The sequence below is a fragment of the Emys orbicularis genome, chromosome 1, assembly GCF_028017835.1.
Source record: "Emys orbicularis isolate rEmyOrb1 chromosome 1, rEmyOrb1.hap1, whole genome shotgun sequence".
NCBI classification, from domain to species: Eukaryota; Metazoa; Chordata; order Testudines; family Emydidae; genus Emys; species Emys orbicularis.
Window position 1 is genome coordinate 311,594,901 of NC_088683.1, and position 18,712 is coordinate 311,613,612.

The window sequence follows — 18,712 nt, forward strand, 5'->3', positions numbered from 1 at the left end:
ATTAACGGTTTTATGTTTTGTTCCACAGTCTCTCTCCAGGTGACTTCCAGATAATGGAGAAGATGGTGAAAAGGAAGTGTGCATTTTGTCCAGCAGATGAAGAGTGTGCTATAATGTACATTGCAGAAAAGCAAAATCTTGCAGTTCATCAGGATTGTTTGGTGAGAGTTTTTCTTAACATATGAATAATATTAAAGGAATCAAGAAGGACCAAAAGGAAAAATTTCAAAGACAATATGGACATTGTACATAATTGTCTACTCTAGAACAGTGGTTCTTAATCGGGAGTATGTGTACGCAGGGGGTACGCAGAGGTCTTCAGGGGTTACATCAACTCATCTAGATCAGGGGTGGGCAAACTTTTTGGCCCGAAGGCCACATCTGGGTGTGGAAATTGCATGCAGGGCCATGAATGTAGGGCTGGGGCAGGGGGTTGGGGTGCAGGAGGGAGTGCGGGGTGTGGGAGGGGGTGTGGTGTGCAGGAAGGGGCTCGGGGCAGGGGGTTGGGGTGCGGGGTGCAGGAGGGGTTCAAGGTGCGGGCTCCGGCCCGGCGTTGCTTACCTGGAGCGGCTCCGGGGTGGCAGCAGCACGCAGCGGGGCTAAGGCAGGCTCCCTGCCTGCCCTGGCCCCACACCGCTCCCGGAAGTTGCCAGCACCACGTCCCTGTGGCCCCTGGGGGAGGGAGGGGCAGAGGGCTCTGCTCGCTGCCCTTGCCTGCGGGTACCTCCCCCGAAGCTCCCATTGGCCGCGGTTCCCCGTTCCCAGCCAATGGGAGTGGTGCCAGCTGCTTCCGGGAGTGGCACAGGACCCGCGGCGCCATGAGGGTGGCAATCCCGTGGGCCGGATCTAAAGCCCTGATGGGCCGGATCCGGCCCGCGGGCCATAGTTTGCCCATTCCTGATCTAGATATTTGCCTAGATTTACAACAGGCTGCATAAAAAGCACTAGCGAAGTCAGTGCAAACTACAATTTCATACAATGACTTGTTTATACTGCTCTATATACTATACACTGAAATGTATTTCATTTGTATTCCGATCGATTTACTTTATAATTATCTGGTAAAAATGAGAAAGTAAGCACTTTTTCAGTAACAGTGTGCTGTGACACTACATCTGATTTTGAAAGCAAGTAGTTTTTAAGTGAGGTGGAACTTTGGGGTATACAAGACAAATCAGACTCCTGAAAGGGGTACAGTAGTCTGGAAAGGTTGAGAGCCAGTGCTCTAGAAGAAAAGAGAACTCTTTCCCTCTCTGTTTCAGAAGGCAGTGAATGATCTACAATTTCATGGTCTTCTGGTGCTCCAATGATTAGAGCTTCAGACTGTTATATATATATATTTTTTTTACTTGCCCAAATGGTTGGTGCATTGAGGTAGAGGGGAATAAGAAGAGTAATACAGGAGTCGGGATGGAATGTAGAAAGAGTAAAAACTAGCCCAAGTCATCATTGCCTTGCTCTTTGTATAGTCACTTTACACCAGTGCAAAGTGACTGTAAAGTGTTACTAAATCAGAATAGTAGCATTTTACATCAAATTTTCACTGGTATAACTAGCTACATAAGTTACAGGACAATGCTGAATAGGGCCCAGGGGTCTGGGTAGGCAGTAGAAGGAAGGACAACAAAAAAGCAGGACTGAAAATATCTGTTTTGTCACTTAAAAGAAAACCCTGGCAGTCAAAGGATTTCAGAGTTCAAGACAAGTTCAATATTTTGGTTAGCCGTTGTTAAATTTAGAAACTATAGAAAGTGCCTTAGGTAAGAATTCAGAACAAAAATGAACTTGTTTCGCAACAACTTTGAAACCCTTTGACTTCCAATGATTTTGAATGGCAAAGCAGTCTTTCAGTCCCTGGACCAATCCTACAAAGACTTATGCATGTGCTAAATTGGATATAATGTGAGTAGTCTCAACTGAAGTAATTGAATCAGACTCCTTACAGTGCGAACAGGTAAACATGTCCCTAGTCTTTGCAGGATCAAGGCCATAATTTGCATGATCAAAGTGGCAAGATGGCAGCTTCTTGTGTGTGTCTTAAATATAAGGAATAATTAAGTGGGGTTTTAATTTAAGAATTGGCTATGAAAAAATGTCCTTGTGAGGTTCTAGGTTTATTGTGGTTCTAGAACAAATTTACTCAGAAGACAGATTTTATTTGCAAACTATCTGCTAGCCCTGTAATCTTACCCTTGGATATTTCCTTCTTTCACATCAGCACCAGTAATAAAGATTCTGGACATCATATTCTGACCTCAGCTAGGCGTAACTAAGGGCAGAATTTGGCTCCGCCATTGGAACTTAGTTAACTATTCTGTATACTTTTATGAGAGCCCTCTTCCTAAATTTATTTGTTTTGCTATAGTATCAGGAGAAAAGTAATATGAAAAAATTGTCATTAAATATGCAGGTATGTTTTTAAACTCACAGAGAGCAGATCTTTTAAGTTAAAAGGTGCCATCTTTGCAGTCACTTTCCTTGCTATAACCACACCTATACCTTGATATTTTAGTGTGTAGGATACCTATTACATTAAACTGGAGCTTTTCTTTTTTTGATATCATACATCACAAATCCTTTGCTCCACTTTTATTTCTTCCCCTTATAGATCAGCTATCTATTGTTCTTACTAAATTGTGTTTATATCTTTATTAATTTGATTACTTTTATTTTTCATTTTACAGTGTTATATGTTTCAAACAAACATTCAGATTCTTGAAAGCAAACCAGTGTTGGTTTAGCAACATTGTTACAGCTTTACTAGTCGCTCTGAACCCATAGTAACATGTGCTAAGTGGCTTCTTATCTCTAAGGCCTTGGCTACACTCGGCAGCGCTGCCGCGGCAGCGCTGTGAAGCGCGAGTGTAGTCGCGCCGCCAGTGCTGCGAGAGCTTTCTCGCAGTGCTGTAAGTACTCCACCTCTCCGAGGGGGGAATAGCTTGCAGCGCTGCAGGCTCTGATTACACTGGTGCTTTACAGCGCTGTACTCGCTGCGCTGGGGGGGGGGCGTTTTCACACCCCTGAGCGCAGCAAGTTGCAGCGCTGTACACCGCCAGTGTAGCCAAGGCCTGAGTTTATGTTCTTATTCCTTTAGCTGACCAAGCTTTGTGTCTTCTTGTAAATTTATCATGTATTTTAAGTAACAGTTTTGGTGCTAGGTTTTGTTTAAGTATGATCATTTGTTTTCTTATAATCAAATGTAGTTATTAATTAATTATCCCTTCTAATTTGTTGTCATAGTCCAGTACATCAGTAGGTATTCATGCATACATTTCTGCTATATTTTTCCAGCCACTGTTCAACCTGTTTAAGTTGCTTCTCCAACAATTCACTGCCAGTCTTTGCCTGGTATCACATTGCCAGTGTTAATTCTGTTGTCACTTCCAACTGAGTCCCTCCCGAAAGATCCTGAGCTCTGTCAAACCTGCTGGGCTAACTGGCAAAAGAGGACATGGATAGGATGATGGCCTCCTTGGTGAGCCCTGTAAAAATGCCATGTTCCCTTCATATGAAACCTCCTTTAACAGTTGGTGGAGTCTAGTATCGTTGGTCCTGTCTTGTAGGCGGGTGGAAAAGCTAAGCAGTGCTCCCCCACTCAATATGGGACAATGTTTGTTAAAAACAAAGAAATAAAAATTTACCCCTTTAGGGGGCTTTGTGGGGTGAATAAAAATGCAGATTTTTTTTTAAAGTGCACAGTTCTCATGTCTGACACTGAACTGAAGACCCATCTACTTTCTATCATTCCTTACTGATACACATCAGAGTTTCTCACTGGCTGAGTCACTCTGTTAATTACTGCTGTCTTTTGTTTTGTTTGTAGTTATATTCCTCGGGATTTGTAGAATCCGAAGAGCATAACCCAGAGAATCAGGATACAAGGTTTGATGTGGCCTCAGTTCAGAGTGAAATCAGGAGAGGAAAGCGGCTGGTAAGGCAGCTTCTTTCAAATATTTCCTTGTTTATAATTTATAGTAAGAACAGCAGCACGTTAGATCATGAAGTCTGTTTGTGACATTTTTATGACCTTGTGACATAGAAGCTTGAATAAAATGCATACAAGAACCCAGTCATTCTGACTTACCAAAGATCAGAGTAATTAAAGATCAGAAACATGAGTCTGATTCTGTACTTAGTGGAACCTGAAGTATATAGCCACTTTTGTCTGGCAGTAGAAATTAAGGCTGTTTTGGTTCCTTTCTAAGAAAAGGCACTTTTTGGCAGAGGGCAGATTTTGGGTCCTGCTAAGCTTACACATAAGTAACCTCCTGATTTGTGGGACCTAGAAAAGGAAAAGATTTCTTATTAAATGAGAGCTAAGTTTCTAGTCCTTTTGCTTTTGAAGTCACTTTTGAAAGTGGAGCTTGGGCGTTTTTGAAAATTGTTCCCAACATCTCCATACTTGTAAACTGAGCACATTTAATGTGAAATATTTACAGATGTAAAGCCCAACACTGTCACTATCATTGAGTCCCTTCTAAGAATATTAACTGATTTTAATATAATTGTGTAAGAGCAGAGAGAATAATAGAAAGTTGGTTGAAAAATGAGCTGAGCTGGGGTTTGGAGGAGTGACTTTGCATGACGAACAGGAAGAGGGAGGCTGAGAGTTAAAGATTTAAGCACGTTCACTGATGAAGCTATTTACTCTCAAGTATAAGATTTTAGTTACTAATTATAAAATGTCTATATCTGCTAACAACTTAACTCCTTCTGCTGTAGATGTGCAACTTCTGTCGCAAGAAAGGAGCCACTGTGGGATGTGAGATAAAAACCTGCCGGAGGAGTTATCACTACTTTTGTGCACTGTGTGATGATGCAGCGTTAGAAACTGATGGAGGGCAAGGAATTTACCGGTATTTAACAAACCATTTTCTAATTTTTTATAGGTTGTAGTGGCATTGTCAAAAAAGAGTTGTTTTTTTTTTTAAATGCAGAAAACATTGATGTGTATGTCCCCCTAAAAGGTCCTTTGCAACCCAGCCGTGTTTGAAACTCTGTGTGTTTGAGAGCAGTAGAAAAAAATGTTTCTATCTAGCACTGCAATGGAAAAAAACTCCATTTAATGACAGGAATATATAGATGGTTCCATTCACTGCAGTAGCGCACGCTAGTGTCAGGTTGTGGTGCACCATTGACCATAACGTTTTTGGCCCCGTTGATGTTTTGTCTCTATTTGTCTTCCACAGCCCAGCCTTCCGGCCAGGTCATATTTAAGTTCTGTCTCCATCTAGGGTAACAAAAGTCCAGCTAAAGAATGCAAATAAACCTCCAGACAAATGATCTTTCTGCCCCTTCACGCTACGTTGAAGTTTCCTGCTCTGCACCCCTTACTCCTGAGCACTGCGGAGTTCCTTCTTTGCATCTTAGGCTGAGCACTGCCTCCCAGGGCTTATTCTCTGGAGGCACTTCTTAGCAGGTTTCCCCACTGCCTTCCCCCTCCAGGGACTCTGGCAGCTTCTCTCAGGGACCTCCCTGCTTCTTACAGGCCCTATCTCAGGACCTCCCACGGGAGCTAACCAGCTCCCTGGTGTTCTCTCCAGCCTGCCTCCACGAGGCCCTTCCCAGAAAGAGAAAATTCCCCCTGCTTCTCTTTCCTGGGTCTTCCCTGTGACAATATCCATCAGTCTGACAGAATCCCGAAAGAGCATGGAGCTAAAATTGAGACGCAGTTTTCATTAGCCATCTGGTCAGTAAACATGTCTGCCCCACAAGGTAGAATATTGCTTCCACCCAAATTCAGGTTTACTCCGGGTTCACATGCTTCAGTGAATAGTCTCAGTACAAGGACACTGCCGCGCTCTCTAAGACCATCTACCTTAGAGAGTTTGGTAGTTTCCCCTCTGGTTCAGCACCTGGAATGCTAGTGGAAAACTTTGTGTCCCCATACAAAAGAACTTCTCATGTTTCATATGTGTTCCCAATACCAGCAGAATTGAACTAGCTTTGAGCAAGTCTTCTAAATGCCTTCCAAACCCACTGTAATGGTGGTATATGCATATACTAGAATTTTGTAACATTTCAGCCAGAGATGGTGCTGGTTGCTCAAAGAAAAGAGGTTCTCCCTCATTGTTCTAAATGTTGGGATTGCAGCTGACTGTGGAGGTGGCCGATATATTTTGGTAAAGTTTGGAGTGCTCAGAATCCACAACGTCTGTTTCTGTGCTATGGAATGATGACAGTTGAAGCTTACTCTGTCATTGAGGGTGTGGACTTTATTATTGTTACCTCTTCCAGGAAGAGGCAAGGCACTACAACCAGTATGGGTTTTCACATGACAAAATACATGCACCATTGGGTTATTTGGTAGGGCTGTCAATCTGGCATGTTTCACAAGCACAAAAATAGTCCTTTCCCACTGATTCCAGTAGCAGTTTAACTGTCCCAGCTCTGCCACTGGCTTGGTATGTGATGCTAAACAAGTGACAAGCTCTGTGAGTCTTAGTTTCCCCAACTGTAAAATGGGGATGATGTGACATTTAACTTGTTAACTTACTAATGTTTGTAAAGCACTCTACAGACCTCAGTTCAGAATCTCTGAGGCTGACGAAGGAGAGTAGCCTAAAAGAGAAACTTTCTGGGAGCAGAAGACAAAGCATGGCTGATGTAGGATGGCTTTAGAAAGTGTGGAAAAAATATGTTGGCCCAAAATAGACTCCAGGATTCAATTTCTGCATCCTGAAAGCCTATCATTGAACAGCCGTTAAGAAATGAATCAAATAGCTTCAGATTTATAAAGAGGTGGTTGTGCTTAGAATTTGATTAATTTCTGCCAGGAGGTGTGACAGTGAAAACTATTAAACGTGAAGCATAACTGATGAGGACTTAAGACTTTTAGTAAGTTATCAGATTAAACGCTCATTAAGTTGAGGAGCATAGCATTGGTACCAAATTTCTAAATCGGTGGCTGAAGAATGATACATTGATACAGATTAGATTGGAGCACGGTGAGGGGGAAAATGTGAGGATTAGACCCAAACTTTTTTTTTTTTTTTTGCATTATACATAGGGCCTTATCAAATTCATGGCTGTGAAAAATGAATCACGGACCATGAAACCTGATCTCTACCGTGAATCTGGCATGCAGCCTGGAGCTCCTACCCTGCACAGGGCTCCAGCTGCTAGTCCCCGCTGGGGATGGGGAGGGACGAGACTTCCTCTTCCCCTTTGAGGCCACTCCTGGGGAGGGTCAGACTTACCTCCAGGATCTCCCCTGGCTACAAGAAGCTGGCGGCCCCAGATGCGGAGAGGCTGCGGGTCCAGCTGTCAGTGCCCCACTCAGGCAGGAGACTGCTGAGAAAACCATAACTGCTATGGTAACACACACACCATACCCTGTGACCCTCACTTCTGCACTGCTGGCGGTGGTGCTGGCTTTAGAGATGGGCGCCTGGCCAGCAGCTTTCCTCTCTGGCTGCCCAGCTCTGAATGCAGCGCCCCTGCCAGCAGCAGCGCAGAAGTAAGGGAGGCAATCCCACAACTCCCCTACAATAGCCTTGCAACCCTCCCACCCTGACCCCCTTTTGGGTCGGGACCCCCACGGTTACACCACCATGAAATTTCAGATGTAAAAGTCTGAAAACGTCAACTTGACTAATTTAAAACCCCCTGGCTGTGAAATTGACCAAAATGGACTGTGAATTTGGCAGGGTCCTAATTATACATCAGTGATGCACATAAAGGGACATGCAGCAGCATGCACAAGTTTGAAGCTAAGCTAGCAAACCTAGGAGGGCCAGCCACTGCCCAAGAGTGGAGAAATTAGAGACATGAAAAACTGTGGGCATGGATTGACGACACATGCAATTGTGCATGGAAAAAACGTAAAGTAATGAGTATTGTGTCAAAATGGATAACGTCTTAAATGGATATGACTCGGATGGGGATTTAGAACTTAAAACCATCAGCATGATGACTAGTGTGATTAGGAAAGCAAATGGAATAGAGCAAAAATGAAAAGTGGTCATTATGGCACTATATAAAGAAAACAGCTGCAGAATTTAGCATAACTTGGGGAGCTCATTTGTAAAAACAGTACTGGAGCGTTGGAAATGCTCCAGAAGAGGGTAACCAGGATGATAAAAGGTGGAGGGATTATAAATATGTGAATTAGTAAAAATGTGTTAAATGTGTTAATTGTATTTTAAAACATGTTAATTAGGAAAGAACCAGATAGGGCTGTGAGCTATTAAAAAAAATAAAAATGTTGTGGTATAAATAGGGCAAATTATTTTTAATGTGCAATTCCATACCTAGCTTTCTGGATTTAATTATTGAGAGTGCACACATCTGGTATTTGTGTGAGAAAATGAACAGTCACAGTAGCTGCACATACAAAAGTAGGCCTCATTTTTACAAAAGAACAAAATGTGGACCTTTAAGATTAGGGCTGTGTTAAAAAAAATTAGAAAATGCACAGTACATTATTGCACCTTTGTTTTTGACAACATTTTCTTCAAAACATTTCAGTGCTAGTTTCTGAAAATAGGCCATCTCGGCCATAACGCCAGCATTGTAATACAGTTTGAAAAGTGCATTGGGATCCTTCTGGAAGAAAGGTGTTCTATAAATGGTGGGCAGTTGTTTTGTGTTCTTCAGGAAAGCAACTGTTATATATTCTTCACCCTCTGGTAAACACAATTATTATTTACTATACCTGTCCTTAGTCTCTTATAGTAGATCCATGTTGCCCTCCAAAAATCTGCAACAACTGGTGGCAGCAGGGGGATTTCCCCCCCTCTTTACTGAACTCTCTAAATCAGGTAAAAAGGAATTAATGGAATAAGCAGTTGTTGGCCACTCTGCCTAAGCAATGGGTAGGGGTATGTCACAAGAGAACATGCTGGTTTAACAGTTAGTTCAAAACTGTACCATAACAGCATTTGAATCTAGTCAAGCTTTGCAAATAAAGTTACAGGAGCTTGTATTATAAAAGTGCCTGTGGTAAGGCTCAACATGGTCAGATTTCATAGCTGAGGAAGATAATGCTCAAATTTCAGTTTTAAACAGGTTCAGTTTTGTGTTCAGATTTTTTTGTATCATTAGTATAGGTGCTGGTGAAAAGAGGGAAGATATCTTGAAAAACAAAGTTAGTATATCATTGTTTACATATTAATTAATACTGTTTCTCTCTCTTTTAAAATTGAACCAATGTTTTAGAGTGTTCTGTCCAAAACATGACCCAGGCAAAAGGAGCAATCATTATGGTGAGTTTCTTTAATGGTTTGGTTGATTTCATTTATTTTTTAAATCTGCATTCTACATTATTTGCAGTGGGTCACCAATTCATATGAATAAAGTTAGTGTCACTCCCCTCCCCTGTAGAATTGTGGGTTTCGTAAAAAGTTACAACCATGTTTCTAATCTTGCAGTAATGGTTCGGCTGAGATCCATGTATTTGCACAGAAAACTCAAAGCATTTTACGTAAGAAGTATTTTGTATGTAAGAGTTGCCCTGAGGTTTTCCAGATAAACGTTAAAACCATAAAATAGAAACACTGTGGACCAGATTCTCAATAGAACTACATTGATTTGCACGAGCTGAGAATCTGGCCCTGTATTGAACATTATAGCTCCTTTCTATACTCCTATACTGACAGGGTCACATTCTAGAAAGTTGGCTGGCACCAACATTTGACTTAAGTATTTTGTTTTAAAATACATTCCACAGTTTCACAAGTGCTTCTTACCGTTTGCACTCTGAGATTGCTGGGCTGAGCAAAATGACTTGTAAAACATGAGCACAGTACTAAAGATGCACAAATTAACACTTGATTTGCCAAAAGAGAGCTGTTACAATACTAGTCACTTGGGATTCTTATCTGTAGTTATATTAAACCTTCTCAAATTAGCATTTTTCACATTCAAAATACTTTATAGTAGTGCCTTTCATTCTGCAGGATCCCAAAGAGCTTTATCAATGTAACACCGATATATAAACTACATATAAGGATCACTTCCTCTACCACTGAAACGCAGCCAGTTTGAGCGTGAAACACCTCAGCTTTCTAACACATTACAGCCATTCAGAATAGAAAGTGAAGAACCTGTAATAAGAACTGGGGAGAAGTGCCATGGGTTTTGTAATGACCACAAGAAGGCAGGGCCAATTTCATATCTCATCCAAAAACGTGGCCTCTTCAGCACCATAGTGTCATCTAATATCATTCTAGGACAGTAATATAATGACCACTCATACAGCTGAGTACTGCTCGCTGAATTGGCAACACAAATTTCTGCCATACGGAAGATTTAATAAACCTCAGAGTTAGGACAAGCTTCATTAATGTTTGTAAAATGCTGTTTAAGTACTTTTATGAGCTGGGTGAAACCTTGTTGTGGTTTGAGTTAAAACCCCATTCAGAGTGGTAGGTGTGACCTCACCCTTCAATTAACATAACTGTAAGCATAAACCCTCACCTAAAATAAAAGGAGGGTGAGCCCACTCAGAAGCTTTTGGTGGAGTATTATTTTGGGTAGGGAGTATGTGTGTTTGTGTGAAGGCAGAAGAGACAAAAGACTGAAAAAGACAAGAACAGAGAGAGAGGCAGAGGCAAAAAACAAGAAAGCCAAGCAATAGCCTGATCACAGTGTGACCCTGGAAAAAACTAGAGAGCACTTTGGGGTTGGTTGGCTAAAGAGGCTTGAGGTTATAAGATAAGAAATTGATCCTTTTGTTCTTGATTCCTCCTGCATTTGGGGAACAAGGACTTTGCACATGCATCAAAAGGAATACCAAACTCCATCAGTTTCTGCTTCCAGCTGGAACGTTCTCAAGGCCCTAAAATGTGACTAGCCGCTCTGATTGAGAAGTGGCAACATTGATTTCAGGAGCAAGATCCAGTGTCCAAGGAGAGAGATGGTTAGCTCCCATAAATCAAAACTGGCCAGTGGGATTTAAAACAAGTCCTGAAACAGGAGTTGAAGGCTTCACAAAATAATTTAAAACAAGAGATGAAGGCTTCACAAAAGGAACTAAACCATCATCTGGAGGATTCCCAGAAAGGACTGCGGGTTGACATGCAGGCAGAGGTCAAGTCTCTACAAAGAGCCCAGCAACTACAAAGAGTCCAGACAGGTTGGGAAGCCCAGTTGCAAAGTTCCCAGAATGGAATGGGAAGGTGATCAAACAGGTGACCAGTAACCTGACTGCCACAAACCAGAAGTTTTTTCCCATGAAATAGTGGAGACCAGGCAAGTGTTAGCCTGCTTGGAACTTGCTAACAGAGATGAGCTGCTGCAATGACTCAAGCATCGGAAAATTAAGCTCCAGAAGGAAATCAACAGATCACAATGGAACACAGCCACCTGAATGAGGAATTGAGCTGCCAGAAGACAAGTTTTCTATCTCATTTGTAACCTACAGAGGCCCAGAAGGGAGCGGTTGGGCTGTCCCAGCTCCAGTGATGCAAAATCCTATTATATCTTTGAGGGGAAAACTCCCTGGGAGGTTTATTTGGCTCAGTCCAACAACATAGCTTATGGGGAAGATGGTCAGAAAGGGGGGTTACTAGTAGTCAATTTGGGTAGCCCAGCACTAATGGTGCTGCAGAACTTAACTCCATCTCTTTTCTGGGGGTATCTAGACCTGGTACAAGCCTTTGACCTGTAGTTTGGAGCTAGCCATCAATCTGAGCTGGCCAGTGTACAGCTAAGACTTAGAAGGAGAGGGAAAGAAGAGACCCCACCTGAACTGGAAGAGGACCTGCAAGAGGCTTGTGTTCCTGGCATATCCTGGTGCCACCGAGGCATAGATTAGCAATGGATCAATTTATAGATGCTCAGCTGACTTGGACTTGCAGATCAAGATCAGTGAAAACAAGCCAAAGCCACATTCTGAGAGGCTGTGGAATTTGCCACAGAACTTACCGTAAATCTTTTCTTGTAGCAGTTCATCAGAAAAGGAAGTAGCTGCCAGTGAGGAAGATGGAAACTCAATGTCATAAGCCCTGTAAGTATGGCTCTGTGTCTAACATGTATGATGAAAGAGGGGATTTTAATCTGGTTCATGACTACACCTCTACCCCGATATAACACGAATTCGGATATAACGCGGTAAAGCAGTGCTCCGGGGGGCGGGGCTGCGCACTCCGGTGGATTAAAGCAAGTTCGATATAACGCAGTTTCACTTATAACGCGGTAAGATTTTTTGGCTCCCAAGGACAGCGTTATATCGAGGTAGAGGTGTATATTGAACAATTAGAACAAATGATAAATTTGGTTTGTAAAACAAAGGAAATTGGCAACAATGCAAAAATTAAAGGAAACAGTTCAGTTAAATGCTGGTACTGTGACAAAACTGGCCACAAAAATGATTGTTATAAATTTAAGATGGGCCAGCACAGACTGGCACAAGTGTCTAGTGAAAGCCTTTCTCCTAGTAGGAGAAATGGGGGGGGACACAAGCTGAAGGGGCAAAGCTCAGAATTACAAGGATCAACCCCAGTACACCCACAATCTGATGGGTTGGTGGGGAGGTTCAATAGGAATCTGGGGCTTCAGCTGGCTACATTTGTAGAACAGTACCAAAAGGACTGGGACTAGCATATCCCATTTCTTCTAATGGCTTATAGAGCAGCAGTCAAAGAGAGTACAAAATGTACTGCAGCACTCATGTTTGGACATGAACTAAGGACCCCAGCAAACCTCTTGTGTGGAGTTCCTGAAGAGTAACAAAGGGAGTTAAACTACGTAGAAACCCTACACTCCAAAACTGAAAAAGTTCATACCTTTAGAAGTTAGCCTCTGACAAAATGGAAAGGCCGTATGATGTAAGAGGAAATTTTTAAAAGAGGGCACCCTGTCTGGTTCTACAGTCCTAGAAGAAAGAAGAGTAGGAGCCCTAAGTTGGATGAACCTTGACAAGGACCCTCTACAGTACTGACCCAAATCAATGAAGTGGTGTACAAGAACACAGTTGGGGGCCAGAACTAAACCAAAAGTTTTCCATAAGGACCATTTGAGAAGATATCAGAGGGACAGAATTTCACTTTGGCTGCCCTCTGAATCTGAGAATGTAGCTGTGGAAGTTGAGTCTTGAAAAGTTGTTACAAAAGTGAATTCACCATTATAATACAATGAGCAGGGTCTGCCTCAGCCAGCAAATTCCACAGAAACAGTAGATGTCCCTCAGAGGCTGAAAGGAAATCCAGGGAGAGAAAAGCCCTAAAGAGGTTTGGGTGGGAATAAAATTATTTTGGGCTGGTAACATGAAAAACATCTTGATAGAAAGACACTGTACATATGTGAATAGTTAACTTGTATAATTTTTAATTTGTTAAATTATTGATTTCTCTTTGGTCTGATTGGTGAGCGTCACCATTTTAGGCCTTATCGGGATGATGGACAAAGCTGAGGTAGGAAGAGATGTTGTGAGGTAGGTGGGTTGAGTTAAAACCCTATTCAGATTGATAGGTGTGTATACATGGCTCCTTGCACTGTGCATACTCACCAGGAGTGCTTGTGTGGATGCACTCTCTGTTGCATCAGGGTAGGAATTCTATTGGGCAACTCGCCATCATCTGGCGTGCTGTCTGTTGGGAAACTTTGGCGATGCACGATGCGGCAGAAACTAGTCGTGCAGCAATGACTGGAAGCAAGGGGTTAAGTTCCCATCATGCAACTTTCTCCATCCCATAATGCCATCCATATCCCATAATTTTTGCACCTTTTTTAAAACCCCCACAAAACTGCATAGCACTTCTCACTGTCCGCCTTCTCTGACAGAAGCATGGAGCCCTCACAGCTCTGCACTATTGTCATGAGCGTTGCAAACACAGGATGAAGAATCCTTCAGTATTTGCAGAGCCGCAGGAAGAACCGCAACCATGGGGGACATGACGATTTTGTGGAAGACAGATTGCTGTGGGACATAGTGAAAACCAGTTCAAGGTTGTTGGAGACATTCACGGAGCAGCTGCAGATGGTGCCGTGCTGCTTCTGGGCCCGAGAAACAAACACCGACTGGTGGGATCACATCGTAATGCAGGATTGGGATGATGAGAAGTGGGTGCAGAACTTTTGGCTGCTGAAGGCCACATTTCTGGATCTGTGGGCTGAGCTTGCACCAGCCCTTCAGTGCAGGGACACCAGAATGAGAGCTACACTGACAGTTGAGAAGCAAGTGGCGTTCGCTCTGTGATAGCTCATCATGCAGGATTGCTACCATTCAGTGGGAAATCATTCTGGAGTTGGGAAATGCCACTGTGTCATGCAGCTGTATAGGACCATTAATTGTCTCGTGCTGCATAGGACTGTGACTCTTGGTGATGAGCAAGACATATTAGATGAATTTGCAGCAATGGGGTTCCAGAACTGCAGTGGGGCAATAGATGGCACGCATATCCCTATTTTGGCACCAGAGTACATCAACAGAAATGGCTACTTTTCTGTGGTTACGCAAGCATTGGTAGATCACCAGGGATGCTTCACCGATATCAATGTTGGCTGGTCAGGGAAGGTGCATGACATTTACATCTTTAAAATCACAGGACTGTTCAGAAAGCTACAAGCAGGGACATTTTTCCCCAACCAGCGGATTACCATTGGTGATGTTGAAATGCCAGTAAAGATCCTAGAGACCCCATCCTATCCCTTTTTCCACTGGCTCATGAAGCCGTACACTAGCCACCTCGACAATGCTAAGGAAAGAGTCAATTACCAGCTTAGGAGGTGCAGAATGAGAGTTGAATGTGCTTTTGGTAGATTGAAGGGATGCTGGAGGTGTTTATGCAATAGATTGAATCTCAGTGAGAAAAATATCCCAATGGGTATAGCTGCCTGTTCTGTTCTGCATAATATCTGTGAGGCAAAGTGGGGAAGTTGCTGCCAGGAGGGAAGTGGTGGAGTGGCTATCTGCTGAGTTGGAATAGCCAAACACAAGGGCTAGTAGAAGACCTCAATGCAGAGCTATGCGGCTGAGGGAAGCCTTGAAAGAGCACTTAACAGTCAGGCACAGTAATGTGGCGTGGCGGACTGTTGTGCTGTACCTGGCCCTGAACTTTTGGTGGCTATTAGGAATTGTGTGGTGCTTGGTGTACATTTATAAATATAACACTGTCTGTTAATGCACCTAATAATTCTGCAGTACTCGCTGTACAATTATAATTAGTACCCTGTTTGTCACTGATCCTGAGTTCTGTCACTCTGTACAAGAACTAGTAGTGGGTGCTTTGAGAAGCAATAGGCATTCTGCAGCATGTGTTGTTAAGTAATAAAGATGAATTATTTACCAAAAAATACATCTTTCTTGCATACCAAAAGTGGTGCAAAAAACCAATGTGCAATTAAAAAACAGAATAAAAATGGTGGGGGGGAGGGAGAGATAGCTTAGTGGTTTGAGCATTGGCCTGCTAAACCCAGGGTTGTGAGTTCAGTCCTTGAGGGGGCCATTTAGGGGTGTGTGTGTGCGCCTATCAGGGACAGTACTTGGTCCTGCTAGTGAAGGCAGGGGACTGGACTTGATGACCTTTCAAGGTCCCTTCCAGTTCTATGAGATAGGTATATCTCCATATATTATTATTATGTCTGAAATAAATGAACATAATAGGGGAAAGAACGTTCATGGCCATTTTCATTCATTTTGGCTACATATACAGCAATCATAGCTCTCACCGGTGAACGTATGTGAAGCTGTCGTTCCCCTTATTGTCCCCCAGCGTGTAGAGGTAGGCTTAGGGATGAAGCCCTTGATGCCATGTGGAATGTTGAGAGGTGTGGAGCAGGTGCTAGAATAGAGTTCTCCACTGACTATAAAGTGGGAGAGACTGTGACTGTTGGATCTGTAAGTCAGTAAGAGTGTGCAGCATTCGTGTTTGTTGTCAGAGATGCATCTTATTCCACTCCAGGGCCTCTCGCCATACTGTCTGCAACATTCACCCTTCAGTCCCAGTGCAGCACTGGCTTGCAGGACCTCACTAGAATAGATCCGCCTGTGTCCTCTTCTTTCTCCTTATTATGGTCAGGCATTCTGTGTGGGTGGAGGGGGACCCCTCTTGGCCATAGCAGCAGCAGTTACAGATGGAACACCCAGAGGTATCATTGTATTTAGAGCCACAATGGGAAGTGAAAGTTAAGTTTCAGAACTCTTTTCCCTTGCTCCACTAAAGTTTTAAACAAGACATGCTTATTGACACTTCAGCCTTAATGCGCCTCTGCACAGCACCGCCCCTCCAGCCTGAGCGATGGTGCTGTGTGGCCCAGTGAGGGAAGGGCTGGCAACGAGGAAGGAATCGTTCTGTTGCATGAAACAATAAAATTTCAGCCCATATTTCTATGAGTATGATGCAGGGTAATGGCACTGAGCACTGGTGCTACTTTCCATAGGCGGTGGTGATTCTAGCTGATATCTTGCTCCTGAGGGCAACAAAGACACAGAGAGCACAGCTGCTGCCCCTAAGCTATCCAGGCCCATACACTGCTAGCCTGTTTACTGCAATGGTGCCTGCCAAAGTCATTGTGGAGTGGCGTGGGGAAGAGTCCTACTATGGAGGAAGAAATAAGGCAGCCATCCCTAGAAGCCTTTGGGAGAGGATTGCAGAGTTCTTCCATGAAAGTTTCATTGCGACCTCTCAGCAGGATTCAAGGGACATCCCTGTGTACACACACAAACTGCTCTGTATGTGCCCCTCTCCCCTCCTCCCCAACTAAGTCTACAGGGGAATGAAAAGCAGATAACAACTCTACCTCTGTTTGTTGTACCGCTACCTCTTCTAGTGTGAGCAAATTACTGAAAAGTCAACACCTGTGTCCTGCTACACTGGGGTTGGGTAGCATCTGCTCATTTAAACATTGTAATGGGACATGCGTTCACACACTTACCTGAGGTTCCTTCCCCGACATCGGGCTCACCCATGCTCAGCTGCTGGGATTGACTAGACTGCAGTGGAGTCTCGGAAAGATCCTCTCTTGTGGCATAGCTGAACCCCCAGGTTGCATGTCCCCCATTCTCCTTGCTGGGGGAACACAGCAGGGGTCTGTGTCTGGGGCTCCTTGGAGGTATCCAAAGTGCTCTGTGTGTGTGGTGGGAGTGGGGGTGTCTCTGCCAAATATGGCATGCAACTCGTTAAAAAAGCAGCAGGTCTGCAGCTCAGCACCAGATTTATGTTGGCCTCCCTGGCCTTCCGGAACGCCTGCCACAGATCCTTCACTTTCACACAGCACCGCTGCTGAGCCCTGTTGTACCCTTTCACCAGCATCCCCCGTGCAATCTGCTCGTAGAGGTCCATGTTTGTACGATTGCTCCATAACCTCTTCTTCCCACGGGCCCAAGAGAGCCAATGCCTCCTGTCTGCTCCAGGCAGGATCACATCTGGGGCATGTATCCGGCACGATCAGTTGAGCAGCTGCACACAACAAAGGAGAGCTGCAAGGTGTGCTCACCACGCTGGGCAATAAAGAAAAGTAATTTAAAAAATATGTAGAGTCTTAAAGGGGGTAGTGACTTCTGGTCTCTATGACCCCTGGAGACTGGAGTTCACAACTGTGACCAGAGTGGTCAGTGTCAGGCATTGTGGGACAGCTGCTGGAGGGCTGTTAAGGGTGGACATAGGTTACATGGTGTTTACACTTGCATTGCATTGACCACAGTAGGTCAACCATGACTCAATGTTGTTTGGGGAGATGGTGTTACTGCATCCGCGTAAGGGGGCACTTATGTTGGTAGGACACAAATTTGAGCATAGACACATGCACAAATAGGTTGATGCAAGATGACTTAGGTCAAGTTAACTTCATAGAGTGTAGACCAACCCTAAGAAACTGCTCCTTTTTTTTCTTGGTTCCTCCTGCATTTAGAGAAGGATTTTGTACATTCCTTGCAAGTAAACAAGATTGCATCGAAGACCATACCAAACTCCATCAATTCCTACTTCCAATGGGAACATCCTCAGGGCCCCAAAATTTTACTAGCCGCTCAGGTCAAAAAAGTGCAATAGTACCATTTGTTTGCCTGAGAACAGCCTCTTTCCCAATGCAACACTGCTGTAACTGATATCAGCAGAGGTGCTTAAGCTGGAGGCCTTCAATTTAAAAGGGGAGGGAGGCGGAGTGTTGTCCATGAGGGAGTCTTTGAAACATATTTCTTCCTTCACCTTGGTCTTAGATAGTTTGGAGCAATTGACCTGCAAAGAATGCTGAAAATTCTATCTATTTTCATTTGGAGAATGCAGTGAGAGTCATGTTTCTGGAAAAGGGGAAGTGCTTTTGTTTTTTTGTTGGGGGTGGCTCTGCTGATTTGTGTACATTTTGTTTTTAATTGATGCCACAGGTGCTTTTATATTGTGTACTAAACTCAAATGAATATTCACCAAGTACTAATCTTGCTTAATTTGTGAGATCTGATGGGATCATACCACAAGATGGTATGGCTACAGGTCAATGAGGCGCACTCTTAGACAGTGGAGCACTCTTAGTGAACAGTACTTTATGTGCATGAGTGAACATTTTCAAACTTGGATGACTAAAGTTAAGTGCCTAAATAAATGATACAATTATTTTTAAACAGTTCTGAGTGCCCACAACTCCTTTTGAGTCAATGGAAGCTGTGGGTGCTCAGCACCAATGAAAATTGGGTCACTTAATTATATACCTAACTTTAGGCTCTCAAGTTTGAAGATTTGGCCCCACTGTATCAAGAATGGACCAATTAGTTCCTCCCTAAAGAATGGTGTATACTAGTAATACCTTCACAGATTTGACCACACAGGAGGCAGTT

At 43.5% G+C, this 18,712-nt stretch overlaps 1 protein-coding gene across 1 annotated transcript in view; it reads left to right on the forward strand.

Annotated features, from left to right (window-relative positions):
• Nucleotides 1–18,712, forward strand: part of LOC135873002 (histone-lysine N-methyltransferase SETDB2-like) — a 96,299-nt gene that overhangs the window by 61,857 nt on the left and 15,730 nt on the right. Inside the window, exons 16-19 of the mRNA XM_065397461.1 lie at nt 29–161; nt 3,824–3,931; nt 4,723–4,856; nt 9,160–9,206. Coding sequence (XP_065253533.1) covers nt 29–161; nt 3,824–3,931; nt 4,723–4,856; nt 9,160–9,206 — 422 coding nt within the window. The remainder of the gene's footprint in view (nt 1–28; nt 162–3,823; nt 3,932–4,722; nt 4,857–9,159; nt 9,207–18,712) is intronic.